At 33.0% G+C, this 22,488-nt stretch overlaps 1 protein-coding gene and 1 pseudogene across 1 annotated transcript; both read left to right on the top strand.

Annotated features, from left to right (window-relative positions):
* Window positions 1-2,403: 2,403 nt before the first annotated feature.
* Window positions 2,404-7,451, top strand: LOC124982582 (olfactory receptor 6C1-like; the record flags this gene model as incomplete). The annotated part of the gene is made up of 2 exons (XM_047549452.1): window positions 2,404-3,320; window positions 7,430-7,451. Coding segments are annotated over exons 1-2 (939 nt in total), but the record flags the coding sequence as incomplete, so codon positions are not given.
* A 12,587-nt stretch (window positions 7,452-20,038) lies between these two features.
* On the top strand, window positions 20,039-20,964 carry LOC124983586 (olfactory receptor 6C74-like; annotated as a pseudogene).
* Window positions 20,965-22,488: the final 1,524 nt, after the last annotated feature.

Here is a 22,488-nt window from a genome sequence, read left to right on the forward strand (position 1 = left end):
TACAGAGGGCAATATAAAGTGGTCTGGGTAGAAGAACAAAGCTAAGAATCTCTTGCCTAAATGAGATAGGAACTGTACAATCAGGTAATTCCTACTCTACTGTTGTTGTTGTTGTTCTTGTGTCATTCTCTGGGGGTTAAATGTATTTGTTCCTATTTATCTAAGATAATCTTTGATTTAGGACATCATCCTAATCCCAAAGGTTTTCAGCTCAATGCTTAGGGAACATTTTCTCCATAGAAATGGAAGCTCCATATACAGCTTCCATTAAATGGTAAGCATTTTTCCAAATGCTTCACATATATTAACTTATTTAAATCCCACAATTATCAAATGAGAATGATTTGAATTGTAGATAAGGAAACTGAGCACAGAGGTGTAAGTGATTTTAAGACCTAAAACGTAGATTGAATTCAAAAGCAGATATTACCCCTTTTTCCTATGGAAACATCTTTGGCAATAATCTTTAAACTTTACCTTTAAATACACATTAGAATTTATTATTGTTAAATATAAAAAAACAAAGCAAGCTTTCTTGGGGTATGCTTATCTATCTCTTTAACTGAGGACATCCTCAAATATTAGCATAGATAATACTTATTATTTTGATTAGAAAGCAAAATTAGTTGACTAGGAATAAAGGTCATAAAAATGACACATGAGTAAAATAAAATATCATGAAATTTTGCAAGAGATTTACATGAATAAATCACAGGTTCAAATCTTCCAGTGTACATTGTTTCTTCTTCTTTCTCCCCTCTCTCCCTGACAACTGAGGTTGCTGAAGCCAATAACATCAGTATTTCCAACTTCCGATAAGGTAGCAGGAGTTGGAAAAACTGATGAGTGGTAGTAAATTTGGTAGATGGCTAAGGACAAAACAACTTTTTTAAAAGCTATATGTCTTTTCCATTTTTGGTGATTTTCAATGAAATTAAGCTATCACATAAAGAATTGTCTTAGAGATTGGAATAGTGTCTTGAAGGTGATTTTATTTGGGAAGGTATCTTGCAGGTACAGATGTGAAAGGCAAGAAGTGACATTTGGAATCAGAAAAGTCTGCCTAAAAACCTTGACCCTACCATTTCAAACTGTGTGATACCAAATTATTTGCTCATCATTTTTAATTTACTTTTTAAAATTGTAAACAAAAGGAATACATGTTGTTTCTCTGTTTGTACTTGGAGTAAAGGTATACCATTTGTGTAATCATAAATTTACATAGGGTAATGTTGATTCATTCAGTTATTTTTTTCCCTTCCCCCGCACCCCTCCCACCCCTCTTTTCCCTCTATACAGTCCTTCCTTCCTCCATTCTTGCCACCCTCCTTAAGCCTAACCCTAAACCTAACCCTAACCCTAACGCTAACCCCTCCCATCCCCCATTATATGTCATCATCCGCTTATCAGCGAGATCATTCATCCTTTGGTTTTCTGAGATTGGCTTATCTCACTTAGCATGATATTCTCCAATTTCATCCATTTGCCTGCAAATGCCATAATTTTATCATTTTTATTTTAATTTACTTTTTGCACACATATTAATTGTACATGTTAATGACATTCAGTGTGATATTTCCACAGATGTACACAGCATGCATATTCAACCACTATTCATTCACCTTCCCATCAATTTACCCTTGAACACTTCCTAATCGCTACTAATCACTATTCTACACTTTCCTTAGTTTTCACATATGAGAGAGAATATATGAGACTTGTCTTCCTGTGTCTAGCATATTTCACTAAACATAATGCCCTTCATTTCATCCATTTTGCTGCAAATGATTTCACTCCCCCTTATGGTTGAATAAGTCTCATTTGTGTATACAAACTACATTTTATTCATCCATTCATTTGTGGAAGACCACCTAGGCCCTTACTATTTTTACAATTGTGAATTGTGCCATAGTAAACAAGGGCATGCAGATATGTCTTTGGAATGCTGACTTCATTTCTTTTGAATATATACCCAGTAGTAGGATGGTTGGATCACTTAGTTCTAATTTTAGATTTTTAGCACCTACGTGTTGTTCTTCAGAGTGGCTGTACTAATTTACATTCTAACCAACAGGTGTAAGAGTTCTTTCTCAACATTTCCATGTGTGTGTGTGTGTGTGTGTGTGTGTGTGTGTGTGTGTTTGAAAATAATCATTCTAACAGCGGTGAGATGGAATCACATTCTAGTTTTGATACTAAAACAGTTTTTAATTCACATTCACTAAAGAGTTTTTCACTGTAAAAGAAAGTAGCTTTCCATTTCCCCTTAAGGTGGAAGTGGCATAATATTTAAGCAACATTCCAGCTTCACCCTTGGATATTTATTAATCATCAACTCAAGTGTTTTCTTTGTGGTTTCTCCCATAGGTTTGAGAAGAGAAAAATGAATGACCGAAGTAGCAAATGAGAAACCATACAGAAATAAGAGCGTTTATCCTCCTGGGATTGTCGGATGATCCAAGGCTCCAGGTGGTAATATTCATCTTCCTCTTCCTCACCTACATGCTCAGCATCACTGGGAACATGACCATCATCACCCTCACCCTGCTGGATTCCCATCTCCAGACTCCCATGTATTTCTTCCTCAGGAACTTCTCCCTATTAGAAGTTTCTTTCACAACTGTCAGTATACCCAAGTTCCTAGGTACCATTATTTCAGGAGATAAAACCATTTCCTTTAACAACTGTATAGCTCAGTTATTTTTCTTCATTCTCTTGGGAGTCACTGAATTTTACCTTCTGGCTGCCATGTCCTATGATCGTTACATTGCCATCTGCAAGCCTCTGCATTACACCACCATCATGAATCCAAAGGTCTGCACAATGCTTGTCTTTGCTTGCTGGCTGGTCTCCTTCTTAATCATCTTCCCATTGCTCCTACTGCTGCTACAGCTTGATTACTGCAGGTCTAATATCATTGACCATTTTACCTGTGATTACTTTCCCCTACTCCAACTGTCCTGTTCAGACACAAAGTTCTTAGAGTTAATGGGGTTTTCTTGTGCCGTGTTTACTCTGATGTTCACTTTGGCATTGATATTTCTGTCCTACATATATATCATCAGAACAATTTTGAAAATTCCTTCTACTAGTCAGAGGACAAAGGCCTTTTCCACGTGTTCTTCCCACATGATCGTCATCTCCATCTCTTATGGCAGCTGCATTTTTATGTACATTAAACCCTCAGCAAGAGACAGAGTGTCTTTGAGCAAGGGCGTGGCTATACTGAACACCTCAGTGGCTCCTATGCTCAACCCCTTTATTTACAGCCTGAGGAATCAGCAGGTCAAGCAAGCCTTCATGAACATGGCCAGGAAGATTGTATTTTTCACAAGTACACGAAAAGATGGGGTGTCTTGAGGTAAAAGCACATTGATGGGTAATTAAAATACAAAAGAATAAATTTTCAGTAGAAATTCAAATCAGCATTGCCCTCCCTGTCATTCTTGTTCATTCATTCTTTTTTATTCTAGCAAGTTTACTGGCATATTTGTTTAACATACATCTCACCAAATTTAAATTATTTTCTTATGCCTTTCTGACATCCCATTTTTCTGGTGCATGTTTATCACACCTTCTCAAGCAATGATTATTCTGCACAGAAAATTACAATTTGAGTTTTGTTCATGAAAAGAAAATATCCCCATATACAGGAGACATAACTTATAATAGTAGATATATTTAACTTAATACACACTAAAATATAAATTGTGATTTTATTTATAACATAGTTATAAATCAAATGTGTAATCCTGATGGAGTATTTTATATAAGGCTACTCTTCTTGTCAGAAATTGCAAATATTTTAAAATGAGCTCATATTCTGACTACTGCCCAGTAGATAGTTACTGAGATAGTTTTTCCAATAAAGTGCTGAATGCATAATTTCCTTCAGGCATGTTTGGGTCATATTCCCATCTAAAATTCTACATAAACTTTTATTTGCAATCTCTAGAGAAAGATTGTGATAAGAAATTAGACAGAACCCAAATTTATGTTTGTTGCAAATTTATCCAGGAATTATTTTGGTGGTTTAGAGAAGATGTCATTGAATGAAGAAGACAGACTTACAGATGGAAATGTGTCTGTGAAGCAGTATTTGGTTGTACTCTGCATTAATGCAGTCAGTGATCATTGAAATACATCAACCTGGTCAACTAGAGAGTCTGCAATAAGAGGATTGTATGTTTTTGTTATTAATCTCTATTAAGAATATGACAGTACCTTTATTAATGTGATAAAATTATGTCTTACTTAATATTTTCATAAAAATTTAATCATGTTGTCTAGGCATAGTTACTATGTGCCAGGCACTGTTGGTTATCATATACTATCTGAAGACTACAAATCAATACACTCAATTTTGAAGAAATTTCACTGACATGCCTATATAGAATGAATCAGAATAAAACAGAAATAAACTCTCTGAATGTCAGGTTTTTTCTCTCTACCAGTTTGTAGTCTTCTGTAATTGCAGAGTAGTTTCAAAGACAGATCTTAAAGAAAACAAACTCTGTTTTAAAGTCATGAGTTAGAAGAGAGATGTTCATGAATAATGCCCAGTGTGTAAATAAGGGGACCTAACTCCTACAGAAACAATGGCAAGGAATAGAAATTTGCCAAAAAACAAGTATTTCAGAGAACCAAAAAAACAGTTTGCACAAAGTTACAAAAAATGGAAATGTTAAAAAGCAAAAAAGAATATTTAGAAAACAAATCCAAGCATAATCTCAGATCTCATAATCTCATAATCTTATTAAGTCAACATGTCCAGAATTCATTTTAAGATACACCATTTTTCTAATGTTGCAATTAAAGTTAATAGGAAGTTTTATAATACCCACTTCTTAATTTTACTTAGGTTTCTGAAAGGTATTTTCTGTAAATTTCTGCAAAGTACAGTGTATTAGTAGAAGTTCTCCAAAGAATTTGAAGCAATGGGAGTTACAGATACAGATATATGGAAATTCTATATACACCTTGAAAAGGAGGGATTGGCTTATGCAACTGTGTTAACAGAAGTCCCATAATCTGCCATCTGCAAACTGGATGCCCACAGAGTCACTCAGTGTCCAAAGATCTAGGATGGGGAGTCAATGACTGAATACCTGGTCTAACTTTATAGCCTTAGAAATGTCCAAGGGCAGGAGTAGTTGAATTTCCCAGTTCAAAAGAGAGAAAGTTCGTTTTTCCCTCTACCTTTTTGTTCTCCTTGAGCTCTCAACAGGTAGAATGTTCTCTTGAGCTCTCAACAGGTAGAATGATGTCCACCCATAATAAGGAGTCCCTTCCTCTTTAAGTCAGTGTACCAATTCAAATGGAAACACTCTCACAGATATCCAGATAAAGTTTTATCAGTCAGCTATCTGGGTATCCCTTAGCCCAGCCAGGATGACACATAAAATTAACCTGCACACCCTTAATTCTTTCTAGAACCAGGTCAAGTGGGAAACCCCAGGGAGCAGTTTGATGCATTTTGAAAATATATGGGAAAAATTAACAAAGCAAGTCATAGACTAATTATTCTATAATTGGTCCTGTAACATGTAAGTGGGCTCTATGTGCCATATAACATAAACATTGAGTCGTACAAACTGCCTGGGAACTCCAACAATGATAATTACAGATCATAAATTTTATGTGATCGACTCAGTTGTTGGCCTTTCTGATATCATTATAAAAGTTTCTGTCACCTAGGTCTCCTTAAGGCCTTTGTTCAAACATCACTACTTTAATGAGGAAGTTCTAACTCTCTGACTTAATCCTAAACCTGTCTGTGGTACAGGACTCCACATAATCTTTAGCCTAATCTATGTGGGCTTTCATTAATTTTTCTGTAGCATTTTATCATCAAATAACATGGTATTCAAAATTAGATGTTTGTTATTTAGTCAGTATTCATCCAGTTCATGTGAATTTGGGTCTCTATCACTTTTCTTGACTTAAGCATGGAAAACAGTGCTTGATATAAAGTTTCTTTATACCCAAAGCAAGCAAACAAAAATAATCTTTGCTTACTAAATATGAGTATAGAGAAACCATGATAAACTAAAAAGATTAATAAAACTAATAAAGTGAACAAAAACAACAACATACAAACATATATATGGTCAGTCAAAACATATGTATGCTCTGGTTGGTTCAGCATATATGTCAATAAATGTGAATTATCATATAAATAGAATTAAGGACAAGATTATATTATCCCAATAGATGTAGAAAAAACCTTGGACAAAATCCAGCACCCATTCATGTTAAAAATGCTGAAGCAATGAGGTAAATAAGAAATTTACCTCAACTTTTTAAAGGCTATATATGACAAAATTGAGGCCAGAGTCTTATCTCAGTCAACAATTCCCAGCCAATGTAAGAAGACTGGAGAAATTATTAATTACGGGCATAATGCAGGAAAGTGTTGTATGTTTTGGGGAGAAGTAGTAGATAAGAAGAAAGCAAACAATATTAAAATGTATGTTCAAAAAAAAATACACAACACTTCGTGCCTATCTGAAGCACTCTAAAGAGGTAGAATTGTCAATTTTAATTTTCCTTGATACGTTTATGTCAAATACTAATGTGGTCTAAAAGAAATTTCAAAATTATGTTTGTATCTGTATATGATTCAACATAAAATACTAGAGAACCAACTCAGAATAATGAATAGGGAACAGAGAAAGCATTTATCTGAACTTTTCCATAGGGTTTGTATAATAAGATACATAGGAAATATTACAATTTTGTACCATGTAATGAACTAATGGAGTCAACAGTTCATCACAAATGGCTGTTGAGAAATTTTTGAAAAATTTTTTAAAATGTATTCCTTTCTGGAGCAGTTTTAAACTGAAAAAAAAAAACCCTAATGATTAACATGAATTAAAATTGTAAATCTAAATATTTACTGTGGCAAATCTATTTATATTGGAGTAATTTTTATTATATGATATGTATTATTAGTTCGTATGATTATATATCAAAAATATGTGCTATGATCTAATGTTATGATTTTGATATGAAGGGTCCGCCAGTAAATTCATGTAATAGATAATGAAGGAATATTCAGAGGTTAAATGATTAGATGAGGATAACTGGAACTTCGTTAGTGGATTAAGACATTTGATGGATTAATAATTTGAATATAATTCTGGGTGGTCACTACTGGCAAGTGGGATTGGAGTAGAAGCAGGTCACTGGGGCATGCCCTCCAGCACTTTATCTTGTTTCCCCAGCTCCTCTTTTCACCTCTCCTTCTCCTTCCTCTCTTTCTCTTCTCCTCCTCCTTCCTGACTTCCATGAGGTGAGAAGTTCTACTCCACCATTGTCCTTTCACCATGATATTCTGCCTCACCAGAGCAATGCTGATCACTAACCACCAACTGCACCCCTGAAACCCCAAGTCAGCATTGCTCCCTTAAGTTGGTCTTGTCAGGTATTTGAGTCACAGCAATAAAAAAATGACTAACACATCAGATTTGATATTTTTATTTCAAAAATATTTGAGAAGCATGAAGAACATGAAAGAGAATAAGTAGGTGTAATCCACTAACCAGAACTTCATATAACAAAGGTTTAACATTTTGTGATTATTTCTTATTAAAATGTTGAAGTGATGGTAAATAAATGAAAGCCAAGATGAATAGTAAGATGAGGAAAGATGACACAGCAATTAAATATTGCACTTTGTAATGAGGATGAAATTAGTAAAAGTATATAAAAGTATTTTTTAAATTATGAGAACAATATGTACATTTTAAAAGTTATTCTTTAACTCACTATTATACACAAACTTTCAGTTAACAGGTGACCAACATCTAACAAAGACAAAGTATTAACAATCAAAAAGTCAAATGCAGAAAATTTTTATATTTTAAAATATAATTAAATATCATTTAGATTCAAGGCTCAGATTTTGTAACAAACTACTTTTATTGCTCATGAAATATTACAAAATAATAAAATATTAAGTAACTGCAATTAATGGAAATGCATAGTTTGTAGAAGACAGTGTTATGGATTCTCTGTGGGATACTGAAAGGAATGTAACCATTCTCAAGGGAGATCCACAATGGAGTTAGGAGGCTATTGAAAAACTGAAGGATGGCTAATGGAAATCCCTCAAGATCTGAAGATCACAGGGATGTGGCCTGGACTTTGTCTTGTTCCCATAAGATCACATCTTTGGAAAACAAAACAAATAGATTTGAAATATTTGAGATATACAGTGAAACCAGTTGGAAGCAAGATTCTGCTTTAAGAATCTATACTCATAATATACAATGATGTCATATCTTTTCTGTTCTTGCTTTAAACATTACTCTCTTAAACTTCTACATCCAGTTAGTGAAAGGGAACATAGTGTATTATCATGTTTTCTGAAGGTTTATTTCCCTAAATATTTACCTTCAGTCATCAGAAAATTGAGAAAATATAAAATCAAATTTGATTAGTATGACCATTTCTAGTGTCTGGCAGAAAAGCAATGGTTTTACATTCTGTCCTTCACAGCAGAAATTTGACCTTCTAAATAGGGAAAAGACAGTTGTTAGGACTTAGCAGACCAATCCACAGAATAGCAAACCCTGGGCAGTGTTTGAAGACCTGGGGAATAAATGAATGGGTTAAAGTGAATGGGAGAGGTTTTCCTGTACATTTCTAGACATCCTGGTGGATGAGTGGATCTGTGGAATGAGTGTCTCATGTGAGACAATATGACTAAGAAGGAAAACATTTTTCCTTAAAACTTACTAGATAAGGAAGGATGATGTTCAAATGGAAAACATATTGTGCTATAATTCAAGTGACAGAGCTGTTAAGACCTAAGGCAAGTAGTTACTTTCCAATTTATGCCTTGAAGCAAAATGAAAAATAAATACATGTTCCTTTAAATTCAAAAAAGAAAAAATCTGCATATAGTGTACCTGAATATGTATGTGTATACATATATATACATGTATATATGCAAGCATTCCCATATGTATGTATACATGCATGTGTAAATGTACATATATTTCTAATAAATCATCAAAGTCTTCACATTAAAGATTTTGATAGAATTACAAGATAAATTAATGTGTGAACATATTTCCTGGTTACTACATGAATTAATCACATTATTTATTTTATAGTAAATACATATGCATAATATTAATAGAATATTCTTATATTTTATTGATAATTAGTCCAAACATTACTATTAAAAATAAAATAAAATAAATCAAATAATTTATATTTTTAAAATTATTTCATTTTTAAACAAAATATTTGGTCGATATTTTTATATCATTAAAAGTGTAATGGTTTTCAACTTTAGTGTTCAAATTTTTACTTTTGCCTGTTGATAAAATCAAAATAATATATTTTTGTTTTTAGGTTGTAGTATTATCTAAATACTACACTTTCATCATGGGAAAAGAAAGGAAAAGGAAAATTCATGTTTCTTATGATTGTTTCAGCAAAACAGGTAATAATATTTCACATAAATTGGACGCAAAATAGGAATTATTGATTTTATTTGCCATCTCTCTATGATGTGGTTTACTATATAAAAATTCCCTAAATATTGTTGCTAGATTTTAAATAAAAGAACCAGTAGTAAACAAGCTGGACTTAGAAATATGTATTAAAATATAATACCAAGAGGAAAATCAAAATAAATTCTTACATGTTATGGAAGATATTTAAAATTGTATCAATAAAGACTATATTGATCATAATAAATTATATCATTCTTCTCTTTGGTTCTCCTTCACCCCCAGTATCTTTAGTAGAGGAAAAGAAGAGACCAAGAGACAGGGACAAAGAGAAAGACAGAGAAAGATGAATCACATAGTGATCACAGAATTTGTGCATCTAGGCCTTTCTGATGATCCTGAAATTCAGATTGTACTTTTCCTTTTTTTATTTATCACTTACATATTAAGTGTCACTGGAAATTTGACTATGGTTGCTCTAACCTTGGTGGACTCCCATCTACAGACTCCTATGTATTTCTTCCTCTGGAACTTCACTTTCTCAGAAATGTTTTACAACTGTGTGTATCCCTACGTTTCTGGGTGCTATTATCATCCAGGATGAGACCATTTCCTATAACAACTGTGCAGCACAACTCTTTTTCTTTATTGATAATGTCATAATGGTTTTAGATTCTACATGTTCTGTATCATGGTTAATTAAATTTAGTCACTATAGGTAATATGTTTATTGCATTGTATCTTAAATGTAGACTTCTATACTTTGTGAAATTTAAAGGAAAAAGTTTTCATTTTATCTGTAATTGGGTTTCTTATTTAATATACAAAAATAAATTTAGGATTCATTATAATCTTGTTAATCATATGAACATCAACCCAGTAATTAAACTTTTGGTTTGAATTATTATTTGATAGTTACACCAAATGAGAATTTCAATTTCAATTTTTTTCATTTATTAAAAAAAAATTCCCAAATAATGTTGATTAGAAAACTTTAATACATTTTATTTCTAAATTTGTAGATGACTGTAATTTACAAGTAAAAATATAAAAATTATTTTAAATATTTATAAAATCAAAGTTATACAGACTTTAATACATTTCAAATAATTTTTAGTTCTTATATCTCAACTGTCTGCTAAAATCTGAAAATCAAAGGATTACAATATAAGAAATTAAAATGGTAATATCTGAGCATTGCAATCTTTAGGAATTTTGTGATTTAAAAATGAACACATGCCTTTGATTTAAATGTTTTCCAATAGTTTTTTGAATTTAATATTTCCAAGGAACTTTCACGAATGTATTTATTAAATTATTTATTCAAAATGTTTCTACTAAAGAAATAATTCAGTGATTGAAAAGTTTAGCTCTTCCTCTCATGTAGACCTAAACAAGAGAGAATAAAATAAGTAAATAGGTGTTCTCAATCGAATTTATAACTATTACATATCTAGGAGGAATATATAGTACATATTTTTTTTTAAATTTAGTTGTGGACACAATATCTTTATTTTAATTATATATTTTTATGTGGTGCTGAAGAACAAACTCAGGGCCTCACCCATGCTAGGCAATCACTCTACCACTGAGTTGCAACACCAGCCTCTATATTGTATATATTTACAAACATATTGAGATGTAAATAATAATAGGTTTTCTAATATTGTTAACAATTTACATAATTAAACCAATGAAGAAGGTAGAAAAATTTTATTTTATTTCTTGTACCCAAGATATGAATAACAAGTAAAAAAATACAAAATTTCAAAGCTTCAGGTTATTAGACATACCACTAATAACTAACATTTTCTTAATACTTAAAATTGTCAGGCATATTTCTAACCGCATAACTTAATTATGTCATTATAAAATCTTAAGGCCTTTGTAGAAATAATTTTGCCAGTGGCCAATGACTTATCAAATAGTGTGAGTGGTTAAATGCTTTTTAGCTGAACTGCAAAGTCAAAACCAAAGCTGTGATTTTGATCAAACTCAGCAAACAATTTTTTTTTTTCTTAAATACATTTTGGTCTGTTTAGATTAACAAAAAGAAAGAAAAATGTTAATTGTGCATATATTTGCATATCCATTCAAATACTGAGTTTTAATTTTGTTGGATGCATATCTTTATCCTCAACAAATTATAAGCAATATTTCTCTTTGGATAAATGTGTGAAGGAGAATTTGTGAATTTTGGAGTTATCATATTTGTTCTTAACTTACCTTCAATAAAATTTTAAGAAAATTAGACACACTAGAGCTTCAAAGTCAATATTAAAGTTTTGAAAAGGAGATTATTTTCATATTATAAGGTTAATATCAAGGAAATGAAAATCAGAATCACATGAGTTATTACTTTACTCCAGTAAGAATGGTTACTATTTGATAAATATTGGGGAGATTTCAGAAATATGTGAATGTTTGTTTGCACACTGCTGGTGAGAATTCAAATTAGTGTAGCATGTAGGGAAACAAAATGGAGGTTCCTAAAAAATTAGAAATACAAATGCCTTTTCCAGAAATCCCATTATTAGTTATATATGCTGAGGAAATAAATCAATATGTTGAAGAGATATCTGCATTTCCATTTTTATTGTAGCAATGTTCACAATAGCCAAGAAATGGAAACAATCTATCCACAAGAAAATGTGGTTCAAAATGAAGTATTTTTTAGCTATAGAAAAGAATGAAATTTCATTATTTGCAACAACATGGGTAGAACTGGAGGTCATTATATTCAGTGAAATAAGCTAGAAAGAAAGAGACAAGTAATGTATTATCTTACTCATATGTGAAATATATATATATATTTGGTTACAAAGAAGTTGAGTAGACTGGTAGTTACCAGAGGTGAGATTGGGGAGAATAGGAAGAAAGGAACAACAGGGAAATGTTGACCAATCTGTACTAAGTTACACTTAAATAGGAGCCAAGAGCTCTGGTGTGTTATAGCATAGCAGGGTGACTACACATAACAATAATGTACTGTGTATATCAAAAGATTAGAATGATATATTTTGAATGTTTTTACCATAAAGAAATGATAGTGGTGTAAGAAGATATATATGTTTAACCCGATTTAAACTTTACATGATGCACAATGTATCAAAATATTCCATGGTACTCTATTATCATGTATGATGTTTATGTTTTATGTATGTTTAAAAATGAATTTAATTTTAAAAATAAAAGAAAATACATGGAAACTTCTTTCATTTCTCTGGGAATATATATATTTGCCTTCATTTCTGAAAGACAACTTTACTGGGTACATTATTACTGGTTGGCAGGAGGGATTCTTTTGTTGCTCTTGTTTTGTTTCAGCTCTTTGAATTCATCATCAGGGAAGGAACAGTTGAGTGTAGCTGTGCCCAGGGGCCAGGGCTGAAGTCACAGGTTTGAGGGTGGGAAAGTGGCAAATCACAGGGTTCCCATGGTCCTAGTGCAGAACTTGGGTTCAAGTGTGATCCCCCCTCCTTCTCCAGGCATCTAGGAGCCCACAAGAGCCTCATCACTTGCTCTGCCACTGGATACACAACCTGTAAAGCTCTGAAGTGAGTGTGAACCTGGTGCAATACATGTTACACCCTTATTTTTTTGTGAGGAAGACCCACCAAACCTTCCGTAAGTTCTCAGGCTTTGGGCTTGCAATTTAAAACGTTTCAAGAGAACATACAACCTGCATGGCTCTCATTCTGCCCAAACTCATAAGAAATCCAACTGAGACAACATTCATCTAGCTTCACCAGGGATCCACCCACTGTCACAGCTGGCCGGGTCTTCTTCTGAAGGAAATGGAATAAGAAAGCCCAAGATAATTCCTTGCTTCCAAGATATAAACCTTAGAAGGCCTGGAGAACACAGAGACCTGGATCAGCACAGCCCATGACCATCTGCCCATCCTTGTGTATGTGACCACTTCCACTAGAAGGAATTTGTGTATCTCCTTCATTTATTTTTAAAACATTTTTCTTATTTATTTAAGTATTTTTAATTTTTAAGCTTTCCCTAAATTTATTTTTATTTACATATTTTATATTCCTTCTTCATTCCTTTCTTTTCCTGTATTTTCTTCAAGGCTGGAGATTGCAGCTAGACCCTGTGCAAGATGGGTTGGGCACTCTGCTGCTAAGCATAGCCCATGACCATCTGCCCAGGTTCGCATATGTGAGCACCTCCACCAGTGGAATTTGTGTATCTCCTTCATTTTATTTATTGTAAAATCATTTTTCTTATGTATTGTGCTTTGCATTTTAATTATTTTTAATTTTTTGAGTTTTCTTTAAATTTAATTTTAATTATTTATTTCACATTATTTCTCCATTTTTTCTTTTCTTTATTTTCTTCAGTGCTGGACACTGAATCAAAGTGCAAGATGGTTGGGCACTTTGCTACTGAGCTGCACCCACAGTCCAGCTGAAAGGAATAGTGTGCATCTCCAACCATGCTCCTTCCTGAACACTGGCGAACACTTGTACTTAAGGTATAGAAATAAGAAAAATAAGAAATTATAAGAAAAATATAAATTATAAATTCCCAGTTGTTGACCTGATCCAAAGTGTTCACAGTTAAGAGTAATCTGTGGTCCTCTCCCAGGTAGACAGTCCCACCATAGGGACAGAGAGGAAAAATACAATGTTGCTAAAACCACATCTATAAGGGTTCTCCACGGATTTGTAACCACATCTTGTCAGATCAAGAAGGACCAACAAGACTGGAGGTGCATCTCACTGAATGGAAGCTGTTATTTGGGACCTGTTGTCTCTCTATGAAATGCTTAGATCTGTAACATGTCCAGTAAGAGAATAGGCCCTTCATCAAGACTGGAACAACCAATGGAATCATTTTCAAGTAGCAGAACTAATACCAACTGTGACAATTGATAGAGACTTTCATTGTAGAAGTAACTAACCACAGAGGGTGCATATCCTGCTGCCTACACTCCATCTACCTCAAGTAGCAGATTATTCCCATTCTTATAAGACTTGCCCAGGCAATGAGTCTCTCCAACTCCGATGTGGTACACTATGTGCTCAAATCCATGAATCATAGCCAAAGGAGCTGTAAGAGGATTATGCTATCATGTCCATTTGGATATAAATACATCATGACACAGCAAACCAACACCAACTTAACATCATCAGGAAAAAGCTGCATACCAAGAAGGCCATCACATAAAAGCAAAAGATATCCATCCATCCCAACAGATACTCAAATAGCAACACTATAATAATAATAAAGGTTCTATGCCAAACCGTATGCCTCAACCACTTTGAACAACTAAGTATATTGCACAAAATGCATGCATTCACAAACAGAGAATGCAGATGCCTGTTCAAATATTCTTTGCTGGCTTGCAAAATTTTAACCATCAGTTGAAGTTAATTAATATGGAGCTTCCTATGGACAGTCTGGTCAACAATTATATCTCATTCCATATTCAATCATTCATAGTGCTCATAATAAAATCTGAATAGTGCTTAATGGATCACACAAATTTTCTGTATTCATTTCTTGGAGGAAGATTCTACCTCTTATAGATTTCTACATCCTTATCATCTAACCCAGTGCCTACTAAGGAATAAATAAATGAATGAAACAGTGATCGACAAGAGATTAGTGAGGTTAATATATTCAAGTGTAAATTAAGATTTAAAGGTAAAATTGCATGGTGATTAGTAAAATAAATGTAAGGATAGGTTCAGAATGTCTATTATAGGGTAATTAGTACATTGGTCTAAATAAGGGGCAATATGAGGGAAAAAAACCTTTGGTATTAAAAAACTACAGATTAATTATAAAATTTGTCTCCTTTTTCCTTCTTTTGACAGCCCCTTAAACACGTGAAATTAGGATTTCCTAGATGGAAAACTGTGTGAAGAGCCCTTGGGCTGCTGGTAGCCTACAGGCTACCATTTGTTGACTCAAGGAATATGTTGTGGAAAGGGTCAAGAGAATGAGGGTACATTATTTCACATGACAGTTAAGAAAACTGCTTCAGGTACTATTTACTAATCTACAAATGTGCATTCACCAAATCAATAACATGATATTTAGTATAAGAATTTTTTTTCCAATTATTTCCAATAAATGTTAAGAATTTGAAAGAGAGATGCAATTGAAGTTACTACACAATTTAACTGATTTTTATCTACATAAACTCATTTTATCTACATAAAATTGAAAATGCAACTTGTACAATTGTGAGATGTAGCAAAGTAATGATTAAAGGAAAAAAATCATAGGACTAAATGAATTTTTATAAAAAAGAGCGATCTAAAATATCTCAAATTTCCACATTAGGAAAATATGGCAAGACACACACAAAAATTAGGGAATATTGTGGATAATTCCATACTATTAAAAACATTCAGTGAATAAATAACCTGAAATGCACAAGAAAAGAGAAAATAGCATAAACACTCATGGCCTTTGTATATGCAAAGTAAGAGAACCACACTTGAGGAAAATGTCACATTTCCTTAAAAAATTATATAATGTTTCTACACAATTAAAAAAAATCACACTCCTAATTACTCAATAGTTTTCTGAAAACTCATATCCACACAGACACCTGTATTCAAATGATAAGCAGCTTTATTTGTAAGTGACAAAATATAGAAGCCATTAAGACATTCTTCGTTAGCAGGGGTCTATACATATGTGATATATCCACATAATGGAATACTATTCAATAATAAAAGAAATAAACTGTCATGTACGCAAGCACATAGAAGAAATATCAATGCAAAATGCAAAAAGATAAGAAGAAATGGTTAAAAACTCTGCCCTATGTGATTCCATTTATATGAAATTTTGGATAACAAAGACAATGGGGGCGACTCCAGCAACTACATATTCCCCCAACTCACCAACCTCCCGGGTCAAACACCTCAATCATCCTCCCAAGCCCTATGCTCAGTCAATGAATGAAAAAGATAATGACACATGACTGACGGCTTCGAGAAATAGAGAGATTCAACCCACTGCCTTCAGTTAGCCCTTGCAAAACCAATTTACTGAACTGGGAGGCCTGAGGCATACCAGTTAGCAGGAAAGTGATGCTGGAAGCCAGACTAAACTATAATCTGAATGATTAGGTCTGTCTTTAGATGCCTTTCTGAAAAATATAAATTTTTCCTTTCCACAAATGGAAAGGCAAACACATATTAAGGCAATCTATACTGGATACTCTGGTGATCTATCTTAGTCTCTTTTTAATATAAATTTTGTTTTTAAAATGTAGAGTGCTTGGGGAGAATGCTTGTATAATATAAAAACTTGTGCTCTCTAGGAAAATGGTTCTTGGATCATGTGTCATCTTGAGAATTCTTCATAATCTAGCTATTTTCATTCAGGGCACAGAAAGTATAAACTGTTCATAGGGTCAGGATTGCTTTATTTTATTTGGCAGTGTGGGTGATATGTAGAAAAGGATTTAATACATGAATAAATAAGTTACAGAGAAGGAGAGATTTAATAAACTGGTCTAACTACCATAAAATAACAAATTAAATAATTTCCTAGAGTGCCATTTGCAGGTGAGAAGAAACTATCTAAAATTATGAGGTAGAACATTCAGAGAGGAGTGGAATGTTTGCAAGCTCAGTTCAATATGGTAAAATTGTTAAATATCAAGGCTCAGAAGATTTTCTCTCAATAAACTTGTATCTTTATGCCTTTAAAATATGTTTCTTTCAGCTGGTAATTGCAGTGCATGCCTGTAATCCCAGCAGTTTTGGAGGCTGAGACAGAAATTTGTAAGTTCTAGAGCCGCCTCTGAAATTTAGTGAGACTCTCAGCAACATAGTGAGTCTTGTCTCGAAATATATAAAGGGCTGGAGATATAGCTCAGTGGTAAAGCACCCCTGGATTTACTTTTCAGTACCCTACCACCACCAAAGAATTTGTGTTTCATATTAATGTTTGCACTCTATAGGGTTTTTTGGGTTTTTTTTTGCACACTGCTTTAGGATTCAAAGATGAAAATAATTAACATTTGTAAAAGTTAAAAATGGTATGTCCTTAAACATATAAATTCTATAGTATGTTAGATGATAATAAGGCCTTCAGAGAAAGACAAGACAGGGAAGGAAAATAGAGACTACTAGGAGTTGGGGTATTGCTATTATTAGTATTAATAAAAAGGACCAATCAGAGAAATTCTTACTGAGAAGGTGAATGAGCAAAACCCAATTTCAGCAGGTTCCAGGATGTCAAGACAGCAGGGAAGGAATGATAATAGATGTTAGTTATTGATTGATACAAGAAAGTATGTATTTTAAAATGCATTTCCATATATTCTTTGGAGTCTCCCCTGATTAAATCAATAAAGGCAAGGATGTCACCAAAAAAATATATTTCCTATTAGATATTTGTTTATCATTAAATTATTTGGTTCATTTCAGTAATTTATCATTAAATCATTAACATTTTTTATAATTCCAACACTTAAATTCTGATTTAGGAAAAATGGTGAATACAGTCCATAGAATACCATGATAATTTAGTTGACAATATCTTTACATTTTTAAATTCATCTGTTATCATGAGAGCTTAGACAACTAAACAAAATTGCATTCAGAGGCCTGATTTCAAATATGAATGTAATCTCTTTACAGTGTTTGTTGAGGGATAATTTGTGTGTATGAGTGTTTAAGTAGAACAATGAAATGATTTGATATGACAAAATTTTAATTTATGTTATAGATGTATGGATTCTGACAACTGTTGCCATTGGGGTAATTTGCGTAAATGAGGAAAATCTTATAACAGATTGTTCCAAAATCATATGAATGTGAAGAAATTTCTAACAAAATAACAATCATTTCTGTCACTTTTTTGTTAACATTACTAACATGTATGGTGTTAGCAGCTAAATTCTACTCGTTGTTCTAATGAATTCATGTGTGCCTTTTACTTTCTGTTCAGACTACTTTCTCCTAAGAATATTTTATCTCATTTCTTTTTCTCCAAGGCCTACTTTAGAATCCAAATTTCTCCTGTACACTTCTTTAGATATTATTACAAACCAGTTTTATTTGTCCTTATATGTCTATTTTTATTTATGTATATGCTTTCCTGTCATAATATAAGTTTTGAAGGTTGCAAATAATTACATGCACTATCATGTAATGCCAAGCTAATTATGAAAATGTAAATATTTTATGCATTTGATGATGAAACTATCCAGGAAGGAAATTTTCCCTGGAGATATACCATTAACCTTAATACTAGATTTCCAATGTACTAGCTGTATGAACATGATTTTATTTCTTAATTTCACTGTCTCAATATACATTAGATGTGCGAAATAATTATCTATTTATTAATATCTCTTTAATTGCATGTTAGTTGGCCATTTGAATATTCTCATGATAGGGAAATACATGCCACCTATAATTTGTGTCAATGCTACTTTGTGATTCATTATGCTTTTGAAATTTACCAACTATTGCTTTTCTTCTTAGACCAGGGCAGAACTCAAAATTGTAGATGTTTCAATCTCTATTTTAGACAAAAAGCAAAAAGAACTAGAAGCAGATGGAGAGAAATGTTATTAATGACCATTCTCCCTTGTAATATTCATGTACTAATTTACACGTCTAATCTTTTAATTTTTCCCCAGCTCATTATCTTATCTCTGAGACTCCTTCTTATGTATCTAGTGTGCATTTTGTTTTGTTTTACTTCTCCCACTTCAAACAACTTCCTAAATCCACATTTACATATTGTTCTTTGTCTCTACATTCATGTGTCTCACTATTTACTTTACTTGGTCCATTCTCAGAACCACAACCTCAGAGGAGAACTGCAGTGGCTTACTACACACACTATCAGAGAGGTCTAGTTGATTTGGTATTGGGGTAGAGGGCAGAAAGATTGGTGTGACAGCAGATATTGAGGTAATGCAAATACTAGAAAGAGTAAATGGAATTACGTCCTGTGCATCATTTTCACTTACTTGAACCTGGATCTCAACCATGAAAGTAAATGAGACAAGAATCCTGCATTTGGGATTTCTTGAATATAATAGTGAAGCCATCCTAGTCCTATAGGTGGAACATGGCTCTGTGTGTACATGTGTGTTTTTTAAGTAAGAATGCAAACTATTGCATTTCATATAATAGGTATATCTTTGGTTATGCAAAATTGTTGAGTTTTATTGAATTCAACTTCTTTAATTGAACAGGAAAATAACATGTCATCCCAACTCCTGTGTGTTCTCAAGAAAGCAAAAATATTTTTCTCTATTCAGATTTTTAAAATTTTGTTTTATAAAAATTTTCTTGTATTCACATAAACAGAATGGACAATTACTACCCTTGTATGGATTATTCTTCAGTGCAATTGCAAATTAATGTGTTAATTCTCTGCCTATATATTCTGAAAACACAATCTATTATTCTTCCTGACATAATCATCTTTAAAAGAGCAATGAGTATTATTGCTCTCTTTGAAAAATCACTTTGTTAATGTTAGCTTGACACTAGTTATCACTGTCATTTTTCTGTTGAGATTATTATTGTTTACTATCCAGAACTGGTAAATGTCAGAAGGTTGTAATGCGGAACCACACAAGATTGACAGCATTCATCCTAGCGGGTTTGACTGAGGACCCAGAATTGAAGGTCATGTTATTTGTCTTCCTGCTTCTTACCTACTTGCTCAGCATCACTGGCAATCTGATCATCATCACACTCACCCTGGTGGATATGGACTGAAGACCCCCATGTACTTTTTCCTTTGGAATTTCTCCCTCTTAGAAATTTCCTAAACTATTACCTGCATCCCTAAATTGCTGGCTACTATGGCATCTGGGGACAAGACCATTTCCTATGCCAGTTGTGCTACCCAAGTGTTTTTTGCCTTCCTCCTTGGAGCATCAGAATTTTACTTGCTGGCAGCTATGTCCTATGACTGCTACGTGGCCATCTGTAAGCCCCTGCATCACATGACCTTCATGAACAGCAAAATCTGCATTCAGCTGGTCCTCAGTTGTTGGCTTGCTGGCTCTTTTGTCATCTTCCCACCACTGGTCTTAGGCCTAAATATTGACCTCTGTGCATCCAACGTTGTTGACCATTTCTGACTCTGCACCCTCATGCAGATCTCCTGCACAGACACCCAGCTCTTGGAGATGATGGGATTCATCTCAGCTTTGGTGACACTCCTGGTCACATTGGTCATGGTGATCATATCCTACACCTATATCACCCTGACCATTCTAAGAAGTTCTTCAACCAGTCAGAGGAAAAAGGCTTTTTCCACATATTCTCACAAGATCGTGATATCTCTTTCCTATGGCAGCTGCATCTTCATGTATCTTAAACCTTCGATAAAACAAAAAATATCTTTTTCCAAGGGAATTGCAGTGCTCAATACCTCAGTTGCTCTACTTCTGAACCCATTCATCTATACCTTATGAAATCAACAAGTGAAAAAAGCCTTTGTCAATCTGATGCACGGGATTGTCTCCTCAAAGAAATGAGTATTCTACTTCCTTATCCATAGGATAAATAAAAGAGGCTCAGGTAGTATCAGCAGCTTCCAAATGATAGTTTCCCCTTTTACTTTGTATTTCATTGCTCTGAAATTCATCTTTTTGTCTTCTGAAAAATATATTTTCTCAAAACTTTGGTCTAAAATACTAATATTCCTTTTAATCTCAATTAAAGCTGCCTTTTATTTTTAACTTTGCTTTCCCACTTCTCTTAGTTTTTTCCCTACGGACATATGAAAATATTGAGCTTCCACTTTCAATATCTCTTTTGTCTTTTAAGAAATGCAATTAAAATTTTCTTCCATTTAAAATTGTATTTGATATATGACCAATTGAAACCAATTTAGAACTAATTTATTTTTTATGCTTCCAATTAATTGATGTACATTGTAATTAAGTAATTAAGAGAAAATTGTAACAGAGTTCTTGATGTTCCCTTTTGAGCACTGTTTATCTTTGAAGTGTATATTTAAGTGTCTTATATGTGTGTCTATATTCACACATTCGTATGAGTACGTGCATATTATCTAAAGGAACAAATCACTTAGTGTTCAGATAAAGACTTTAAATTTATAAGGATGTTTATCACGGTTAAAGAAGATGTGATAAACTTACTGGTTTGTTTTGGAAATCAAAAATGAAATGTAATACTTATTTGAGGTTCTGCCCAAACTTCCTCTGATTAACTTGGGATATTCCTAAAGCAAATTCTAAATGATTTGTGAATCATTGTGAAATAAGAACAATGCTAATTCTGCTTTGTTTTCACATATTATTTGTCTGATATATGTGCCAGATCTATGTGTACATAACAGAGATATGCAGAGGTATAGTTATGAACATACCTCCTGCCAGTGAAACCAAGATAGTAGAAGATTAAAGTTCTAGCTTAGAGAATTTTAGCTTTGGACCAAATCTATTAGGGGATTCTGAAATTTAAATTTTGTGCAATAACCACAATTATTCAAAAATTAAATATAGTAGAGAATATTTTCAAACACACACATCCAATTTCATGATTTTTTTCAATAAACTTCTGTATATGAGATCAGATCGTTCTTTTTCATTTCTATTTTTTGAAACTGTGAATCTTGGTAGCAACAAAGTATACTTATTTGAAAATAGCACCCAAAGAGACAGAATAAAATATAACCAGGGAGAAAAATCAGCATTGGATATAATTAGATAATTATTCAAGTTTCTTTAGAATTCATAGAATGAATTGGATCTTAGAAGATATTTATGTTAAAAATGTGATTTCAGGAAAATCATATTTAAGCAATTCATTATAAATTGTTTTTTCTCACTTGTCGATTTACACTAGAGCATTATCTAATGTTTAGAAATATTAAGACACCAAATTATAAATGTATACACATTACGTGTATGTACACATGTACACACTTATGTATAAATATTTTGTAGCAATGTAATGAAACTAAAGCCTAAGGGGTACTCTCAATAGAAACTTAATTTTGACTCTGTTATGTATCAGTGAGGGTCGGTCTACTT

The sequence above is a fragment of the Sciurus carolinensis genome, chromosome 4, assembly GCF_902686445.1.
Source record: "Sciurus carolinensis chromosome 4, mSciCar1.2, whole genome shotgun sequence".
Classification (NCBI taxonomy): Eukaryota; Metazoa; Chordata; class Mammalia; order Rodentia; family Sciuridae; genus Sciurus; species Sciurus carolinensis.